At 41.5% G+C, this 17,066-nt stretch overlaps 1 protein-coding gene across 1 annotated transcript in view; it reads left to right on the plus strand.

Moving 5' to 3' along the window:
• The window catches only part of PPP1R1C (protein phosphatase 1 regulatory inhibitor subunit 1C), an 81,858-nt gene that overhangs the window by 18,209 nt on the left and 46,583 nt on the right, over nucleotides 1-17,066 (plus strand). Inside the window, exon 2 of the mRNA XM_089680838.1 lies at nucleotides 306-366. Coding sequence (XP_089536964.1) covers nucleotides 306-366 — 61 coding nt within the window. The remainder of the gene's footprint in view (nucleotides 1-305; nucleotides 367-17,066) is intronic.

Consider the following 17,066-nt stretch of genomic DNA (forward strand, 5'->3'; position numbering starts at 1 on the left):
TAGTATCACATTTTGTTTTTAGTTTTTGTAGTAGTAATCATGCAACGTGCACAAGGCCTTACAAAGGTGTGTCCTCATACATTTACCTAGGTCAATCCACATTCATCAAAAAGAAAAAAAATAGCAGATAGGACTGTGACAAAAATGGACACCTTGAAGCCAATGCTTGGGCACACAGACTGAGATGTACTTATGACGTTCATGGCAATATGTTCTACTGCTTAACTTCTGTAAGACCACAGAGCTTAAACTATCATATCATTCTTACTTTACATTCTGATCTTTTGTGCTCTTTTTATATATAGATCAGAAAAAGAAGGCCCACGCCAGCCTCACTGGTTATAATGAATGAACAGCCACCACCAGGTAAGTAAAGGATAGGTATAATAAAGAAAATTGCAACTGAAGTAGGATAAAGTAGGAAAAGAAGAAAAAAATGCTAGCCTACACCAAACTGTAATTTGGAACATGAATAAACAGTATGAGAATTACCCAGAATTCTAGATACAAAATAACATTTTGCCAGAAAACGAAGGTACAAATGTTGAACAAGCAGGGCTGTCTTTAAGGAGGGGCAGAAGGGGCAGCTGCCCTTGGCCCAGTCATTGCTGAGGGGCCCAAAGCAGCTGCCCCATACTTGCCAACTGTCCCGATTTGCATTCCCTTGTCCTTGAATGTCCTGGTATCTCAGTGTGAAGTGCTGTCATTTATGTTGCCTAGCCCTGCCCTTTGCCATGTACAGATGACTCACATGTGCAGACCATGTCAGTAATCACATGTAAATAACTGGTATTCATATGTAAATACTGGTGGCAATGTGGCATTCACATGTAAATAGTGGCGGCATTCATATGAATATTGCTCCCCCCTGGGGTTCCAGCCACCATCACCTCTATTGAAGGCTGCCCACTGGAAAGATAAAGGAGCATGCTTGAAAGTCCTGCCTGCAACTGTAGTCACTGAACCTATCATCAGCCTACAAATGTAAGCAAAGTTGAGAGGGGGTGCGCAGGTAGACAAAAAAGGAATACCAGTTTGGGGTGCACAGGTGAGCAAGGAGGGGATGTACAGTGGTAAGTAAGGTGGGTGCAAACAAGAGCAGAGGAGGCATGTAGAGTTAAGGTGGGAGTAGGTTGGTCTGGAGAGGATGGGGGAAGGTTTGGGGTGCAGAGGTTAGCAGGGAATTTTAGGATGCAAAGGTGTACTGACTGGGCGGATAAAGATGTATATCACATGTAGGGCAGCCCATTCATCTCAATAGGCTTCTGTGCTAGAAATGCTGAAAAAAGTCCCTGATCCTTTTTCAAAATCTCACTGAGCCACACAGTGCTACAGCACGAGTTGCAGTGCATGTGAAAAGACGCATGTCAGCGTGATGTTGTTATTAACAATTAATGGCACTGCTGCGTATCTGCTAAAGGACAGCACGTTTCTGTGCTGTCAGGAAAGCGATTTTCCACATGTTCCCGATATGCACAAATGTGAACATAGGCTAAATGTCTCAATTACATAGGTGGTCAATGTATTCTCATTACATTTACATTGGATCATGGTGTTGTCATTGTGATTGTTCACCTTACATTGGTGTTCAGTGTAAATCCCTCCCTATATTGATGGTCACTGTGAATGCTCCTATTGCATTAGTGGTCAGTGTAAATCCTCTTTACATTGGTGGCCAGTGTAGAAACTCCTCTTTATATTGGTGGTCGGTAAAAATAATAACTTGCTTTTGTGGTCAGTGTAAATTCTTTATTACATAGGTGGTAAGTGCAAATTCCACATTTTGATGGACAGTTTATATTTCGCCTTAACATTGGTGGTAAGTGCAGAATTGCCCTTATATTGGTGGTCAGTGTAAATCCCCCCTTACATTGGTCATCAGTGTCAATCCTCATTAATATTGCCCCCTAACATTAATGATCAGTGTAGAAATGTCACCTCCCATCCAGCACTGCCACTGATCCTATCCACCCCAAGCGCTGCCACTGATCCTATCCACCCCAAGCACTCCCAATCAGTCCCAATCAGTGAGCAGTAATTATGTGCAGTAACCTCTAGCAGCCAATCAGTAAGTGGTAATGATGTGCAGTAACCTCTAGCAGCCAATCAGTGAGGAGTAAGGATGTGCAGTAACACCTAGCAACCAATCAGTGAGCGGTAAGGAAGTATGTGCAGTAACCTCCAGCAACCAGTGAGCAGTAATCATGTGCAGTAACCGCTAGCAACTATTCAGCAAGCAAAAATCATGTGCTGTAACCTCTAGCAACTGATCAGTGAGCCGTAATGTGTGCTATAGCCTTTAGCAACCAGCCAGTGAGCGGTAATGATATGCTGTAACCTCCAATCACAATCTCTTCCTGATCTGCTATAGTAAACTGATTTTGAGTCTATCTGCTATTTATTGTATGTTTCAGAGGCAGGTGGAGAGCGAAATTGCATGGGGGTGGGGGGGGCAAGTAAATGTTTGCCCAGGATCCAATCAATATTAAAGATTGCCCTGTGAACGAGTGTGCTCATGAAATACTGTAGTGCTTATTTATGTGCCTATTTTGTTACAGTAGGTGGCCACAAATTATTATCAATGTGTTACTGTAATTATGACAGATAATTACTGCAATTGCTTATTTTTCTGCTTTTAATGCTGCTTTTTTAATATGTTTTTATATTACCTGATATATACATATTCTGAAGTTTGTGCATAAAAAAGCTCCAAGTCTTTATTTCATCTGGGTTATTGGATGCCCTATCAACAGAAAGAGTGATAGGAATACTGATCTAAAGGGCTTCTATACTTGTGGGAAATGTTTAGCATGTAGAACCTCTAGGGTTAAAGCGGAGTTCCACCTGAAAAAAAAAAAGGCGGCAGCTATAAAAACTACCACTTACCGGTCCCTCAGTCCAGCGGTGTCCTCACCACCGTTGGTTTCACCGACCGTCTTCTCTCCCTGGTGCCGGGATCTTCAGTGTGGGCACCCGGCTGTGACAGCTTGCAGCTTCACAGCCGGGTGCCCACTGTGCATGCGCGAGAATTGCTGCGCTTTGTGAATGGCCCCATATTCTTCTGGGACCTGTCACGTGTGGAAGTGGGAGCAGGTACCTGTCAAATTCGGGTACCCCCTCCCCCACGCTCCCCAAAGGCTTAAAGCGGAACTTCCCCTTTTGGGTGGAGCTCCCCTTTAATGATAAAAGAAGAAAGGAGTTTGTCACTACTGCCACAGGGAAACCATACAATATTAAAGATTTTATTACATGCACCACAGAAGGTGCCATATACATGCTGGAGTGCCCTTACTGCGTCCATTATATGGGATGCACCTCTAGACCTTTGTATATCAGAATACAGGAGCATATGAATACTATTCGGAAAGGAAAGAACACAGTGTTTCTAAACATTTTAGGGATTTTCATAGTAAGGATCCCAAGAGATTGATGTTTTGGGGAGTAGAGAAGGTTGATAGGCATTGGAGGGGTGGCAATTTTATAAGGCATTTAGGCCAAAGGGAATCCTTTTGGATTCTTGAAACCAAGGTGCTTACTCCTAAGAGTTGTAATGGGGATTTTGATTTAAATTGTTTTAGTTCAAATAGTTGAGTAAAGTAATTTAATGTTTTTATTTTAATTTCATATTATCTATTTTATTTTTATGTATTTGTATCAATGCAATATTATTTATAAGGTGGATGTAAAATTTTATATGATCTGGAGATTGTGTGTATTATCAGTGGTTGTATATGTGGGTGCGGTACCCGGAAGTGGTGTTTTTCATGTGTCTGGGGACACTAAGGTAGTGAGGAGTGATATTGAAAGGCTGATTTGGAAAGCAGTGTCCTCCGGGTTGGTTGGGGGGGGGGGGGCAGGGACGCACTTCCGGTCTGACGTCAGTTGCTGCCCTTTCCGGATATCACACTGTGTGTCTCCATATGGATTAATTGCAGACTATTTAAGGCTCGGCATTATCGACTTCCCCCCGTCTACTGAAGAAGCCCATATGTGGGAGCAACCCATCTAGGGAGTTGGAGCCAATCTCTGTCACGATAGTTTGCTGCCATCTTGCTAGCGGAGCGGTGAGCAATTGGATCTTTGGAGTTATATGCTGATTTTACATGACGTTTATGTAAGTGTGATTTTACTGTGGGAATAAAATAAAGTATTAAACGGTGAGCACTATGTTCTGGCCTTTTTATTCCATGGCACACACATCTATCAAACTAAGCACAGGTTGAAGAGAAGAGAAATATCACCTGGATAAGAAGTGGATTTTGGGACCAGAAAGGCTGCTCTATTTTGAATAAAATGAGCTTAAAATGATATATTGGAGGTGAGCAGGTTTTTCACCTGGTGTGGTGGAGGTGCACAGATTGTGTAAGGAAGAATTGAACTTACCTAAGTCACATGTGGCTGTGCATGTGTCACGGAGATTCCATTGAACGTTCACATGTTGGACTTTGGTTAAATATATTTTTTGCACTAATTGAGTTTATATGTTGTTTTTGGGTAGATGTGCTTTTGTTGCGCTGCACTTTTATTTTTATTAGTTGATATGCTATAAATATACAGTAGATATGTGTGTGTGTGTATATACTGTATGTATACTGTATGTCATATATATATGATGGGAGCTTAACAAGGGACCTATATGTTTTTTGATTATGTATCTGTGTTCAGATGTCACACTGATCCACTGAATTCTATATTCTGAAATCCAGGCTGGATAAAATATGCAGAACAACAGTTTTTGGTTCACTTACCACTGTTTGCTTTTTCAATTACTGAGAAAAAAATGTAGGCCCTGTTCACATGATCTAATTCTGACAGCACAATTTTCACTTGATTCTGCGTGTCGCATAGAACGGGTCATACACTTGCATGGGTTGCCCTATGCATGTTTGTCGCACCAGAACACGTTGTGCTGTGATTTCCAAGTGATGTGCAATCGCAGTCAGAACTGCATCAATTTTGATTACGATTCCAAATTGCGAAGTTTAAATGAAGCCTTAAACTGTAGGATCAGGATAACATTTAGGCAACTAGAATTTTCTTTTGGCAGTCAGCAGTTACAGACTTATATTTCTTTCATGTCAGGTTTTCTTTAAAAAATGCAAAGACAGCGAACACTTAAATGACTTGAAAACAGAATGAATGATGTATAGTTACAGCAGAAAAATTAAACAGGAATTCCTTTCATTAACACTTTCTAAATCTCTATTTACTTCTTATTGTACATATACTGTAATTAGAAAAAGAGACTAAAATAATTTTCTAAGCTGGAGATACCCCAAATGCTTTACATACATACTGTAGACCCATCTGACTTTTTTCAGTCCACATTAAACACCTGACACATAAATTAAAATGGTATAACAATAGAAAGACAGCTCAGACAGGTCATACCAACCAAAGTCAGGACACGTAGGCATTGCATGACTAAACAAAGGAACTATCAAGACTCTAGCCAGAAGTAGAAATAAGAATTATAGCAAGAGCAAACACAATTTGTATAGTTACTGATTTCAGAGCTGTATTAATCTATGAATATTACTTATTGACTTACTTTATCTCTATAGAGCAGGGAGCAATATGTCCACAGACCAGGACTGAGAGGGACAATGATGGTATATGATCCAGATACCTATTGGATTCAATGTCAGGATCCATAAATGATGATTTCTTTACAGTATATAGTTAATAATAATATGATAAAAAGAACAAAAACTACTGAAAGAAGGCAGATCCTGCAAATCTTTAGCTGGGTATTGCCCATTCTAACATGGCATGTTATTCTAGACAGCCTATTGTGGAAAGCAGAATGCCCAAATAGAGGGATGCTGGGAGCCTTCCTTAATCTTGGTGTGCATATTTCTGCTGTCTACATGTTATAGTGCAGACTGCGTATATGCTCAGTGTAAACAATGCAGTGTTTACACTGAAAGACATAGGAAAAAGAAATGTAGTGGTAGGAGTCTATGTATGCAGAGTTTCTTTTTGTCCTTGGACATATTAAAAGAGCTGTAAACATAAAGCAGCTATCCATTAGGTAGCTTACAAATGTTTATTTTACGTTTCAGTATCTTTCAAAAGCCTACATTTGAAATAGTTTGTAGCGCCCTCCTAGTTAGCTAGGGGGAGCTAAGATCCTGATGGTCAGAGAGGAGGGCTGAATAGCAGCCTGGGTGTGATAGGAGGTTAAATTACGGTCAGGGCTGAGAGGCTCTGCAGGCCAGCCCCTCTGGAATTTCCCCTGCTCTAGAGCTTTGGAGGAAGGCTTAGAGACAGTGGGTGGATTTGAGGAGAGGCTAGCTTGTACTCTTGAGGGAATCTGGCCAATTCCCAACAGGAGGTTTGGCAAGGGGTCAGGACAACCCTAAACGTAGGAGAGGCTGCTCAGCAGGAGGAGGATAGTTGTAGTGAGAAGGAGAGAGAGGTTGAGATGCAAAAGCCTTGGAGGGAGCCTAGGCTGGAAGGGGCTCACCTCCAGGAGTGATGCTGGAGAGAAGGAAAGCTGTGGATTTCACTGGCCCCCTGAGAGAGTACCACCTCGTGGCAGGAAGGAGCGGCCCAGCTTATAGGTCTGGTAGCATCCACCAACCCAACAGCAGCACATGAGAAGGACTCGGTGAGTACACCTACACCCCCTGGGCCAGAGAGGTGAGAGAGCATTTGGGTGGGAAACCTAACTCACTCTGCTGCTGGGACTATTGCCCTTCTAGTAGTTACTACTGGATCCCCTGTCCAGGGATTCCTCTATACAACCGACTGAATAGCATCTGGGGTTGGAGAGGTACACTGAGAGATGCTGGATAGCTCTCCAGAAGAGGATTTCAGTGTAAAGACTTCTAATATAGTTCAAGAAGTGTGTCCTCAGTTGCCATTCCTCTGGGCATCCCATACACCCCTTACCCCATCCAAGTTCAAAACCCTAATAAAACTTCAAAACAAAGCTCAAGGACTGGTTTCTGTCTTCTGGTACTGAATGGAAAATGCATATTACCTAGCTGTGCAGGACTATAGGGGAACCCAAATCTCTAGCAACTGCTAAGGGAGTAGTGCTACACATTTATATACCTTGTAAAATGTATGTATATTTTATCTGTTTGCATTTTACAAATCAATTTGTATTGTGTACATTCTTAAACTGCCCATACATGGTTTGTCTTTTTTTTTTTTTTGCTCAGCCAGCGGGAAAGAAATCAAACAGATTTGTCCATCCAAAGAAGCAAGGTGGATGGAGGAATCAACCCTGTGGGGACATTGCCTATGTCAGAATACACTGATCAGTGGTTTCAGCTGCTGATCAACGGGAGAATTTACCATCATGTCTCTTCGACAGAAGTCGATTAAACAATAGACTTCTGTCTAGCAGCGGAATTCACACATTGATACAAATTTGGCCAGTCCCTGCTGGACCAGTCGAATTTCCATCAGTGTATTGCCAACTTTACTGTTTCAGGGGAAGAAAATATTCGAGATACTCATACATTAGTACGGACAGAGTGGAAGCTGTGGGTGAATTGCTGCTAGGGCTTGGAATTTCACAAACAAAGATGGACTAACTATGAATCAAGTAAATAGACAATTGTGTGGTAGAAATGAATCCAGAATTATCGTTACAATTCACACTTACAGTATATGAATCAGTAGTGCACATTCTGGCATTGCCAAATCACATTGATATTTTGAGTAAAAAGTATCTCTTTCTTTATATTAAGTAAAAATACTGGAAGGAATTTATAAATCAAACTACAAATGTACAGTAAATATGTTTTATAATCCATCTCCCTGCTACTGTTTGGCATTGCATTGCTGTGCTACAGAATTGACAGATGACAGATTGACACTGTTCCTTCTCTCTCTCATGTGATCTAAATTGTAGGCAGTCTAGATTATATTCTCTTTGGCTGCCAGGAGCATTGTGTGGGTTTTAAGTAATTAAAGACTGCAGAGAGTCTATTGTTTGCAGTCAGATGAATCCCGTTTTTGTTCTTGTCCAGAAGGACCCTGGGTGTTGCTATGAGGTCAGTCTCCTGTTTTCCTTCTCTGGAGTGCATTGTTCATTCATTTATATGAAGATTCAACTAATGAGTCTGTTAAATTGTCACCGGGCCTTAGAGAATTCTACCAAAAAAATATATGGAGAATACACTTCACAATCATGACACAGAGTGGATCAAATTCTTCTCCACCCTAACAAAACAATAAAAAAAAACATTTTGTTTCAAGTTCAACTAGGATGACAAGAATGATTGTTTAGAGTTCCCAAAGATTCTCTATATCAATACAGCAATTACATGCAATGATGTATTTGGGCACCATGCTGCCCTAGGTACATAAAAATGATGGTGGCCTTTGAGAAAACGATAATCCCTTGTGTCATGCGATTTTTTTTTTTTTTTTACTAGCCAATACAATAAACTGTGCTAATGAAGTCAGAATACTGTATTTTGTTTATTTACAGACCATCAAACAACAGAACAAAGAACTAGTTTCATGAGAAGTCAGAATAGTGTCTTCTGTATATTTACAGTCCATCAAACAAAAGAACAAAGAACTAGTTTAATGTTTCTTAAACTGTAATGACTCTTCTGACTTCTCTTGACATCCCCTGCACTCCCTTTCTTCTACAGTTCTATTTTTGGTTTTGACCATAAATGTCTGGAGTTGGCAGAGGAGGGAGTTGACCCCTTTGCCTGCTTTTTACATTATCTAGACCAGTTTGGCACAGTTGGTGTTCAGTACTGTGTGATGACTATGTGACCAAAGCACACTGCAGGGTAACCATCCAGTTTCCCAAGTGTACAGTCTGTAAAGGTGGGGGCCTCACACTTTTTAAACAAACAGCCAATGTACAGTCCTTCAGACTATTAGGGGGGGCTGGATTGTGGCCAGTGGGAGTAAAAAAATGCCCCAGGGTCAGTGGTAATAAATAAAATGTCCTCTGTTGCCTGGCATAGGTCACTGGAAGGAATAGTGCCCTATGTTTGGTGCCAGTGTGAGAAATAGTGGCCCATCATTGGTGTCGGTGGGAGGAATAGTGCCCCACCATTGGTCTCAGTGGAATATGGAAAGTCCTCCTTCATTAGCTGATAAAAGGAATAAGTGAGCGCTACAAACACAAAGCTGCTGAAACACCAAAGGTAACCATAAAACCTCAATAGAATAAATAATCATAAAATAGGGTGCAGCGCTAGTAATAAATAAATATAAATCTATATAAAATTGCTAAAACAGATAAAAAATGATCATTCAGCTCCTAATCTTATAATAGTGCTGATAGTGCAACAAATTCCCAGTAGTGACTCAGTGGTTAAACATATGCAAATAGATAAATAAATATAAACTGCATAACATAGACCACGTTTTAGTGATTCAAGTGATATGCGAACGTCCAATTGAACGTGGGGATCAGGAAGGATCTCAAATAGGTATTCCTCTTTTGTATCAATCTAAAAGTGGTAGATGGTGTGACTGATAATAGGAAAATTGCGCACTCACCAGATGCGCAATTTAAACACACATTTTGAGAGGGAGGAGCTACAGCGCCATGACATCACGCCTAATCATTTATAAACAATATAACAGGAAGATAACAGATAAAAGGGAACCCAGCTCACAACAGAAAAAAAAAGAAAAAAACAAATGCACCTGGGTGACTATCCGTCAATCAATTCTCCACATCAGCCGTCGCAGTGGCAGTAGAAATATCATCAAGCCAACATGATTAAATGTTATAAAATTTGTGGTGACATCTTCTATTAGAATAGGTAGTCTGATAAAGGGGTAAATTAGAATTCACCAGTCGTTTCCAATAGGCTACGGCAGGGGGAGACTTTTTTCAGCTTAGAGTGATTGTTTTATGAGCATAAAACAAGAGGACTATTAATAAGGTAATAAGGTGCGCTTGGCCACAGCTGGAGCCAGCGGTTCTACCAGCCCCAATAAACAGAATTTTGGGTCAAGGGGAACACTAATATGTACTACTTCAATTGTATGTAATACTGCCTGCCAAAAAGACATAATAGCACACTAATTATTTTACCCATGAGTGGGCATTTGGATGCATCACAATTCTTGTTAGAGTATATAAAATATTACTTTTTGTTGATCAGTTAGTTTTGACTTGGCAGGATTTATAGGAACTATATGGTTTCATGCAATGGGGTTGATTTACTAAAATTACTAAATCCAAATAGAATATGCACTTTGCAAGTGCAGTTGCTCCAGAGCTTAGTAACTGAGGGGAAGCTCTGCTGACTTACATCATTCAATCATGTACAAGCAAGAATGCTGTTTTTTAATGTTACTTGCAGGTGATTAGATATGCTTTGCAAAGGTGCAATGTCACCTCATTCACTAAGAACTGTAGCAACTGCACTTGCTAAGTGCACAGTCTTTTTGCCTTTAGTAAATCCACCCCAATTACAGATAGGCAAGGAAAAAAAAAAAAAAAAATGGTGAAAGGACCACTTTTTCCCCTTTTTTTTCCAAAGCAGTTTTTTTTTCTGGGAAAAATGGAAAAAAAAGTGTAGAATATGTTCTTTTACAATGGTTAATAATATGACATGGTATTCAAACTATATAACATGACAACTGTAAAGTGGAGCTTTACCCATATCAACTTGATAAAAAATGTTTTTTTTAGCAAGGAGTATACATTTCATATTAGCCAGTTTCCACCCAGCCAATAGCAAAATGATGGCCGAGCGGAACTGTCGTCGATCCAGGTGAGTGTCCCTCCCGGATCGCTCCTCACGCCGCTCAATGGTTGGACACAGCTGATGACAGATCTGTGTACAGGCCCATTGCCAGTACTGTGTGACCACTGTGACTAATCACAGTAGGTCATATGACAATTGTAATCAATGGATGGCTTCCTTTCATGCTATCTATTGTATACAATTGTGTCACTAGCTGTGATTGGTCCCACTAATCACGATACAGAATGGGCCAATCACAGGCCATCTGTGTCGTGTGATTAGCTGTGGCCAATCACAGCTAATCACAACAAAAAACCTGAATGAATCGATTTCATTCAGCTAAATGCTTACTTATAGCAATGAAATTCTTTGCTATAAGCAATCATAATGTGTAAAAAATAAAACAAAATACTTATCATGTCCCTAGAGTAGTACAATGTTATTATGGTAACATTATTCTACTCTGGTCACAGTGTGTTATGAAAAAAAAGAAAGAAAAAAAAGAAAAAAGTCATTAAAAAATTATAAATTTAAAAAAAAAAAAATTTTTTTTTTTTTTTTTTGCCCTTTCACCACTCACTGTTCCTAATCACCACCACGCCAGTTATATGATGACACTGTACTGCACTGGTGACGGCATGCAAAAAATAAAATTGTGAAAAAAATCTTCAAAAAACTCGCCATGCCTCTTGCTAAATACCTCCGATTGGATGTCTGTACTTCAGGATTGATCAGTTGTCAGATATACACCATAGTTTGTTGAGTCTTTAACTTTCCTACAGACTAAATAATAAATACTGATTCGGCTTATTTTCACTACAGTGATCCTAGCAGGACTTCATTTTCTGATTAAAGTTCTACTTTAACCGAAGATTTCTGAGACTTTATGTAAAGCCTTAAATGATTGCAAGTTCTCCCAAATGAAGACAAGCAAATCTTGGCATACAATCCAAATAACACTGTACTTCTCAATGCAGTTTAAAAAAAAAAAAAACGAAAAATGCATTTCCTCCACTAGGGGGGACTGCAGGGGTGGGGCTCCAGTATAGTTTGCTTATGGGCCCCATCTTGTACCTTCTACAGTTGGGTGATTGTTGGGATACAGTAGATAGTTTTTTGTCCTCCTCTTAGGCCGTAATTGACAGGTAAGAGGGTAAATATGTCTTGCAAATTACCGTATATACTCGAGTATAAGCCGAGTTTTTCAGCACATTTTTTGTGCTGAAAAACGGCCCCCTCGGCTTATACTCGAGTCAACATCTGCAGATAGTGGGGCGCGCCCCCCCTGGCTCCGTCAAGGGGGGCGCATACAGGGGTGGGCAGAGGGCTGCTGTCTCTTACCTGGCTCCGGTCCCACGATGATCCATCCAGGAAGCGCTGCTCCTTCCGTCACTCCGGCCACTCCCTCACTCCTGCCGCTCGGCTCCACCTCCTCACCGGTGATTGGCCGCCAGAACTGTAGCTCAGGAAAGGTACACAGGCGGCCAATCACGGGCGAGGAGGCGGAGCCAAGCGGACCCGCGAAAATCGAGTGAGGGAAAAGCCGGTAAGTGTGCAGTGCAGAGGTGCTGCTGCAACCACATATGCTGGCTGCAGCAGCACCATACTGCAACAAGTGTCATTGGTGTCAGTGGGAGGAATAGTACCGCCTCATTGGTGTCACTGATACTAATGATGGGGCATTATTCCTCCCACTGACACCAACGATGGGGCACTATTCCTCCCACTGACACCAATGATGGGGCACTATTCCTCCCACTGACACCAACGATGGGGCACTATTCCTCCCACTGACACCAACGATGGGGCACTATTCCTCCCACTGACACCAATGATGGGGCATTATTCCTCCCACTGACACCAATGATGGGACACTATTCCTCCCACTGATACCAATGATGCGACACTATTCCTCCCACTGATACCAATGATGGGGCACTATTCCTCCCACTGATGCCAATGATGGGTCACTCTTCCTCCCACTGATACCAATGATGGGGCACTATTCCTCCCACTGATACCAATGATGGGGCACTATTCCTTCTACTGATACCAATGATGGGGCACTATTCCTCCCACTGACACCAATGATGGGGCACTATTCCTCCCACTGACACCAATGATGGGGCACTATTCCTCCCACTGATACCAATGATGGGGCATTATTCCTCCCACTGACACCAATGATGGGGCACTATTCCTCCCAGTGATACCAATGATGGGGCACTATTCCTCCCACTGACACCAATGATGGGGCACTATTCCTCCCACTGACACCAATTTTTTACATTGACTAGTAGGTGCCTCATTTCCCACTCTCGGCTTATACTCGAGTCAATAGTTTTTCCCAGTTTTTTGTGGTAAAATTAGGTACCTCAGCTTATATTCGGGTCGGCTTATACTCGAGTATATACGGTAGTTTGTCTTTAGACTCTTTAAATGATTCCTATTGATGTTCTCCACCATCACAGCATGATGTTTACCTATAGTCTGGTCAGTACATTGGTTTTTCTTTTCCTCCTTATAGTAAAGTGATGAGATCAACATCTAGAGTTTGGAATCATTTACAGTGCAATTTCTGCTAAGAGCAAAGCTGCAATTTGCAAATATTGTGAGAAGAAATATTCTTTTCCAAATGTTACAAGGATAACAGTACACATACTTGCATGCTAGAGGTGCCCTAAAGGCACTAAAAAATACTTTATGGCATTAAATGAGGATCATAATGAAAGTGCAAGTAGCTTTTCCCTCCAGAGTTCTCATTTCACTCTTACTGCTGCTTCTGGATCATCACAAATCAGCACTCAGTGCAATGCAGTTTTATCCAACAGTGATCCCTCCCCTCCACCAACAATTATAGATGTATCCTTATACATGATCAAAAATGGTCAGCCATTCATAATTAATGTTAGAAATGTCAGCCTCGAATGTCGACAATGCATTTCATCAATAAAATGTATTTATGAGCATGGAAAAAGCTTGTTTATTGCCAAATGATTTCCAGTTAAAACTCAAGATACATGCATGATGACATCCGGAATATTTTAATTTGTTCATCGTTTAGACCCACTTGACACATACTGTATAATTGTAGAATAAAACAAAGTTTAAAGAATAAATTTAGGCAGAAAAATCCATTTACATAAAAAGCCACATAATGTTTCAGAATATTTTATAGTATGTGAATAAAATAACCTTAAACCTTACAGCTAATGTTAGCGCAATCCCCGAAGGCCCATGTAGAAGGCTGTATTGTGTGAGTTGGCGCTGGGCCAAGCTCTGGGCTTTTATCTTTGCTGTTCAGCTTCCTCTTAATATTTAATGGCTGACAGTTGAATCTGATATCTTACTGTAACTCTAAGGAAGTCGACTTCTTAGAAACAGATGCAAAAAAAACTATGGAACACACAGTATGGGAAAAAACGTTTATATTTTTGTGTCTTCTTCCTTTAAATGTTTCAGTCCAGCTTATAAATAGTATAGTGCCAGGAGGTTTGTTGGACTAAAATAATCCTCCACTCTACATGATATAACAGTGATGGGTAGATATATTTGAAAGGTCAGCTCATCAAAAAGATGCTGGAGCATTAAAGGATAATTACACTCTTAAACTATTTTTGAGGCATAAGCAGTTTTAAAGCCGAACTTGGGGGGGGCAACACATTTAAAAACTACCCTTGCAGTGGGACTCCCCTGCACTGCAAGGGCAAAATGTTTATTTTGTCTAGGGAGTAACTATACCTACCTTATTACTCTCACCTGCAGACGTCACCCCAGCTATAAAACTGGTCCCCTGAAGTTGTTTCTCTTAGCTGCTGTAGCGGTCACTCTGTGGTATCACATACTGTGCAGGACTAGCAGTCCTGCATTGTACATGAGGATGCTGAGGGCCCACCAACAACCCAGATTGCCCCAGAGAGGAATAAGGTAAGTATAATTGCCTTTGCTGTTCCCCCTAGACAAAACAAGCATTTAACATTGCACGTTAGAGGGGGAGGGGGGTACTGCAAAAGTCATCTTTCATTTTTCATCTTTAAATCTCAACTCTGGGCAAAAAATACCCCCACTGCAAGAATTAATAACTCATTTTGTCTAGGGGAGAGAATAAACACTCACCCGATCCTCTGATTCCTGGCAGGTAGTGCTTCCCCACGATCTGGCAGTGGATTGCTCCTCGATGTTCTCACATCCAGTCCATGGATATATATATTCAAGTCAAACCAGGACTTTTAATTTTACAGGTATAAAAAGGGATGCTAGCATGGTGGTACCTACACGCAGTAGTAGGTGGCAAGTGTGTCCTATTACTGATAGGTGGCGCACATGTCACTGGCCAGTCCAGGGACCGTTAATCAAGATGGCAGACAACTGTGTTAGTGCGTGCATGGAACATTGTGTGGTGATGAAGTTTCTTGTGAATGAAGGTGTAAAACCCACGGATACCTACAGAAGACTTCAAGCACAGTACAGTTATGAGTTTCAAAGATGGCCGCATTTCCGTCAGTAAATTTCAATTTAGAGGGAACGGGTTAGGAGGTGGAGCAGTTGAGCTGGTCAATGGAAGTGGGACCGATTTATCCCAATTAATTCTCACTCCAAAGAGGCTGCCGTATAAATCAATAATCTCCAGGGCTGCATTGAGGGAGTCCAAAGCACCTCACAGATACAGTAGGGTATCATCAGCGTACAGTGATATGCGCTCAGTCAAAGGTCCCACTAATATCCCACTGGCTGCATCCAAGCAGCAAAGAAGAAGGGCCATTGACTTAATCACCAAGGTGAACAACCTTGGAGACAGGGGACACCCCTGTCTGGTCCCCCGACAAAGGGGGATGGGGAAGATAGGGCACCATTGGTCTGCACTTGATCAATAGGTACCGTATACAGTAGTCGTATCCAAGAGACAAAATGGGGACCAAAGCCGAACCTTCAAAGCATCTGCCAATATTCCCACTCCACGGACTCAAAGGCCTCCGCATCCAAAAGAATCTTCATCCCAGAGAAAAGCAATGTAAGGGTCTGTGCCCTTACCCGGCATGGAACCAGCCTGGTCACCATGTATTAAAGATAGGATAACAGAGTTTAAATTTGGCCAAAATTTGTCAGAATTTTTGCATCCACATTAAGGAGCAATATTGGCCTATAGGCGGTGCAGAGTTCAGGGTCCTTCCCAGGCTTGGACACAGCAACAATTATGGCTTCTGACATCGATGATGGAAGGCAGCCAATGTCCAGGGCTGCTTGGAGGAGCTGGAAATAATAAGGGGATATAAGATCAATATTAGTTTTATAGAACTCCATGGGAAAGTCGTTGGGTCCCGGAGTCTTACCAGCCTGAAGAGAAGTCATCACTACTTGAACTTCTTTTAAAGTGACGGGGGCCTTCAGTCACTGTCTAGCCATTACAGACAGTACCAGGAAATCAATGTTATCTAAATAGGTGCCTAATGTCTTAGTAGAGTATGTCAGTTTAGAGGCGTAAAGGTGAGAATAATACGTTGCAATTTGTTCATTAGTTCGAGAAGGGTCTGATAGGAGAGTACCATCATCCTCCATAATATTGGTGGTAGCGTTTTAGGAAAGAACACATGATTTAAATTTGGAATTTGGTCCCCACACATTCCAGCCAGGACAACATTTAGATTGCAACCTCCACGAGCAGGCCCTCATATTCCTTCTGTACTGAAATGCATTGTAATTGTACTGTCTCCCTTATATTGTAAAGCGCTACGCAAATTGTTGGCGCTATATAAATCCTGTATAATAATAATAATCATGTGCTTCAAAAAGAACAGTAAAACAAACCACTAACAACACCCGACCCACTCCCTCCCTGCATCATCCCCCCAAACTTGGGTGTGTCTGAAACCCCAAACCAAACAAGGCCATTGGCCAGAGGGGGCAGTAAACCAAAAGGTACAGAGAGATACAGTGTAAAAGTCTAACAATAGTCCATTAAGAAATACTGCATGTAAGGAAAAAATGGTTACAAATCCCTGCAGATGTGTAATCACCCAGATAATAGGGGGGGAGGGCACAATACTTGGTAAGAGGAATCATCAAGAAAAGTTGCACTCAGTGTAACTGGAACAGTCTGTCAACATCAATCTCACCACCAACAACATAAGACGGATATAGAAGAATCCAGCTAGGTAGGCAACAGGGTTTAGGCAAAAATGCCACCAGACACAAAATATAGTGCAGAAGTGTTCCAGGACACTGATGATTGCTGCCCTCTGGTCATATCAGGTATGGGTAGCAAAAGCAGCAAGGCAGGGTGGCCAGAAAGTTTTCAAGCTGCATTGAACAGGTTAACAGTCAAGCAGGACAACGGAGCTCCTTCACCATGCCTCCGCTCCAGTCGCCATCTTGACT

Source organism: Staurois parvus, unplaced genomic scaffold, assembly GCF_062004578.1.
Source record: "Staurois parvus isolate SC_StPar_1 unplaced genomic scaffold, SC_StPar_1.0 ptg000251l, whole genome shotgun sequence".
Lineage (NCBI taxonomy): Eukaryota > Metazoa > Chordata > Amphibia > Anura > Ranidae > Staurois > Staurois parvus.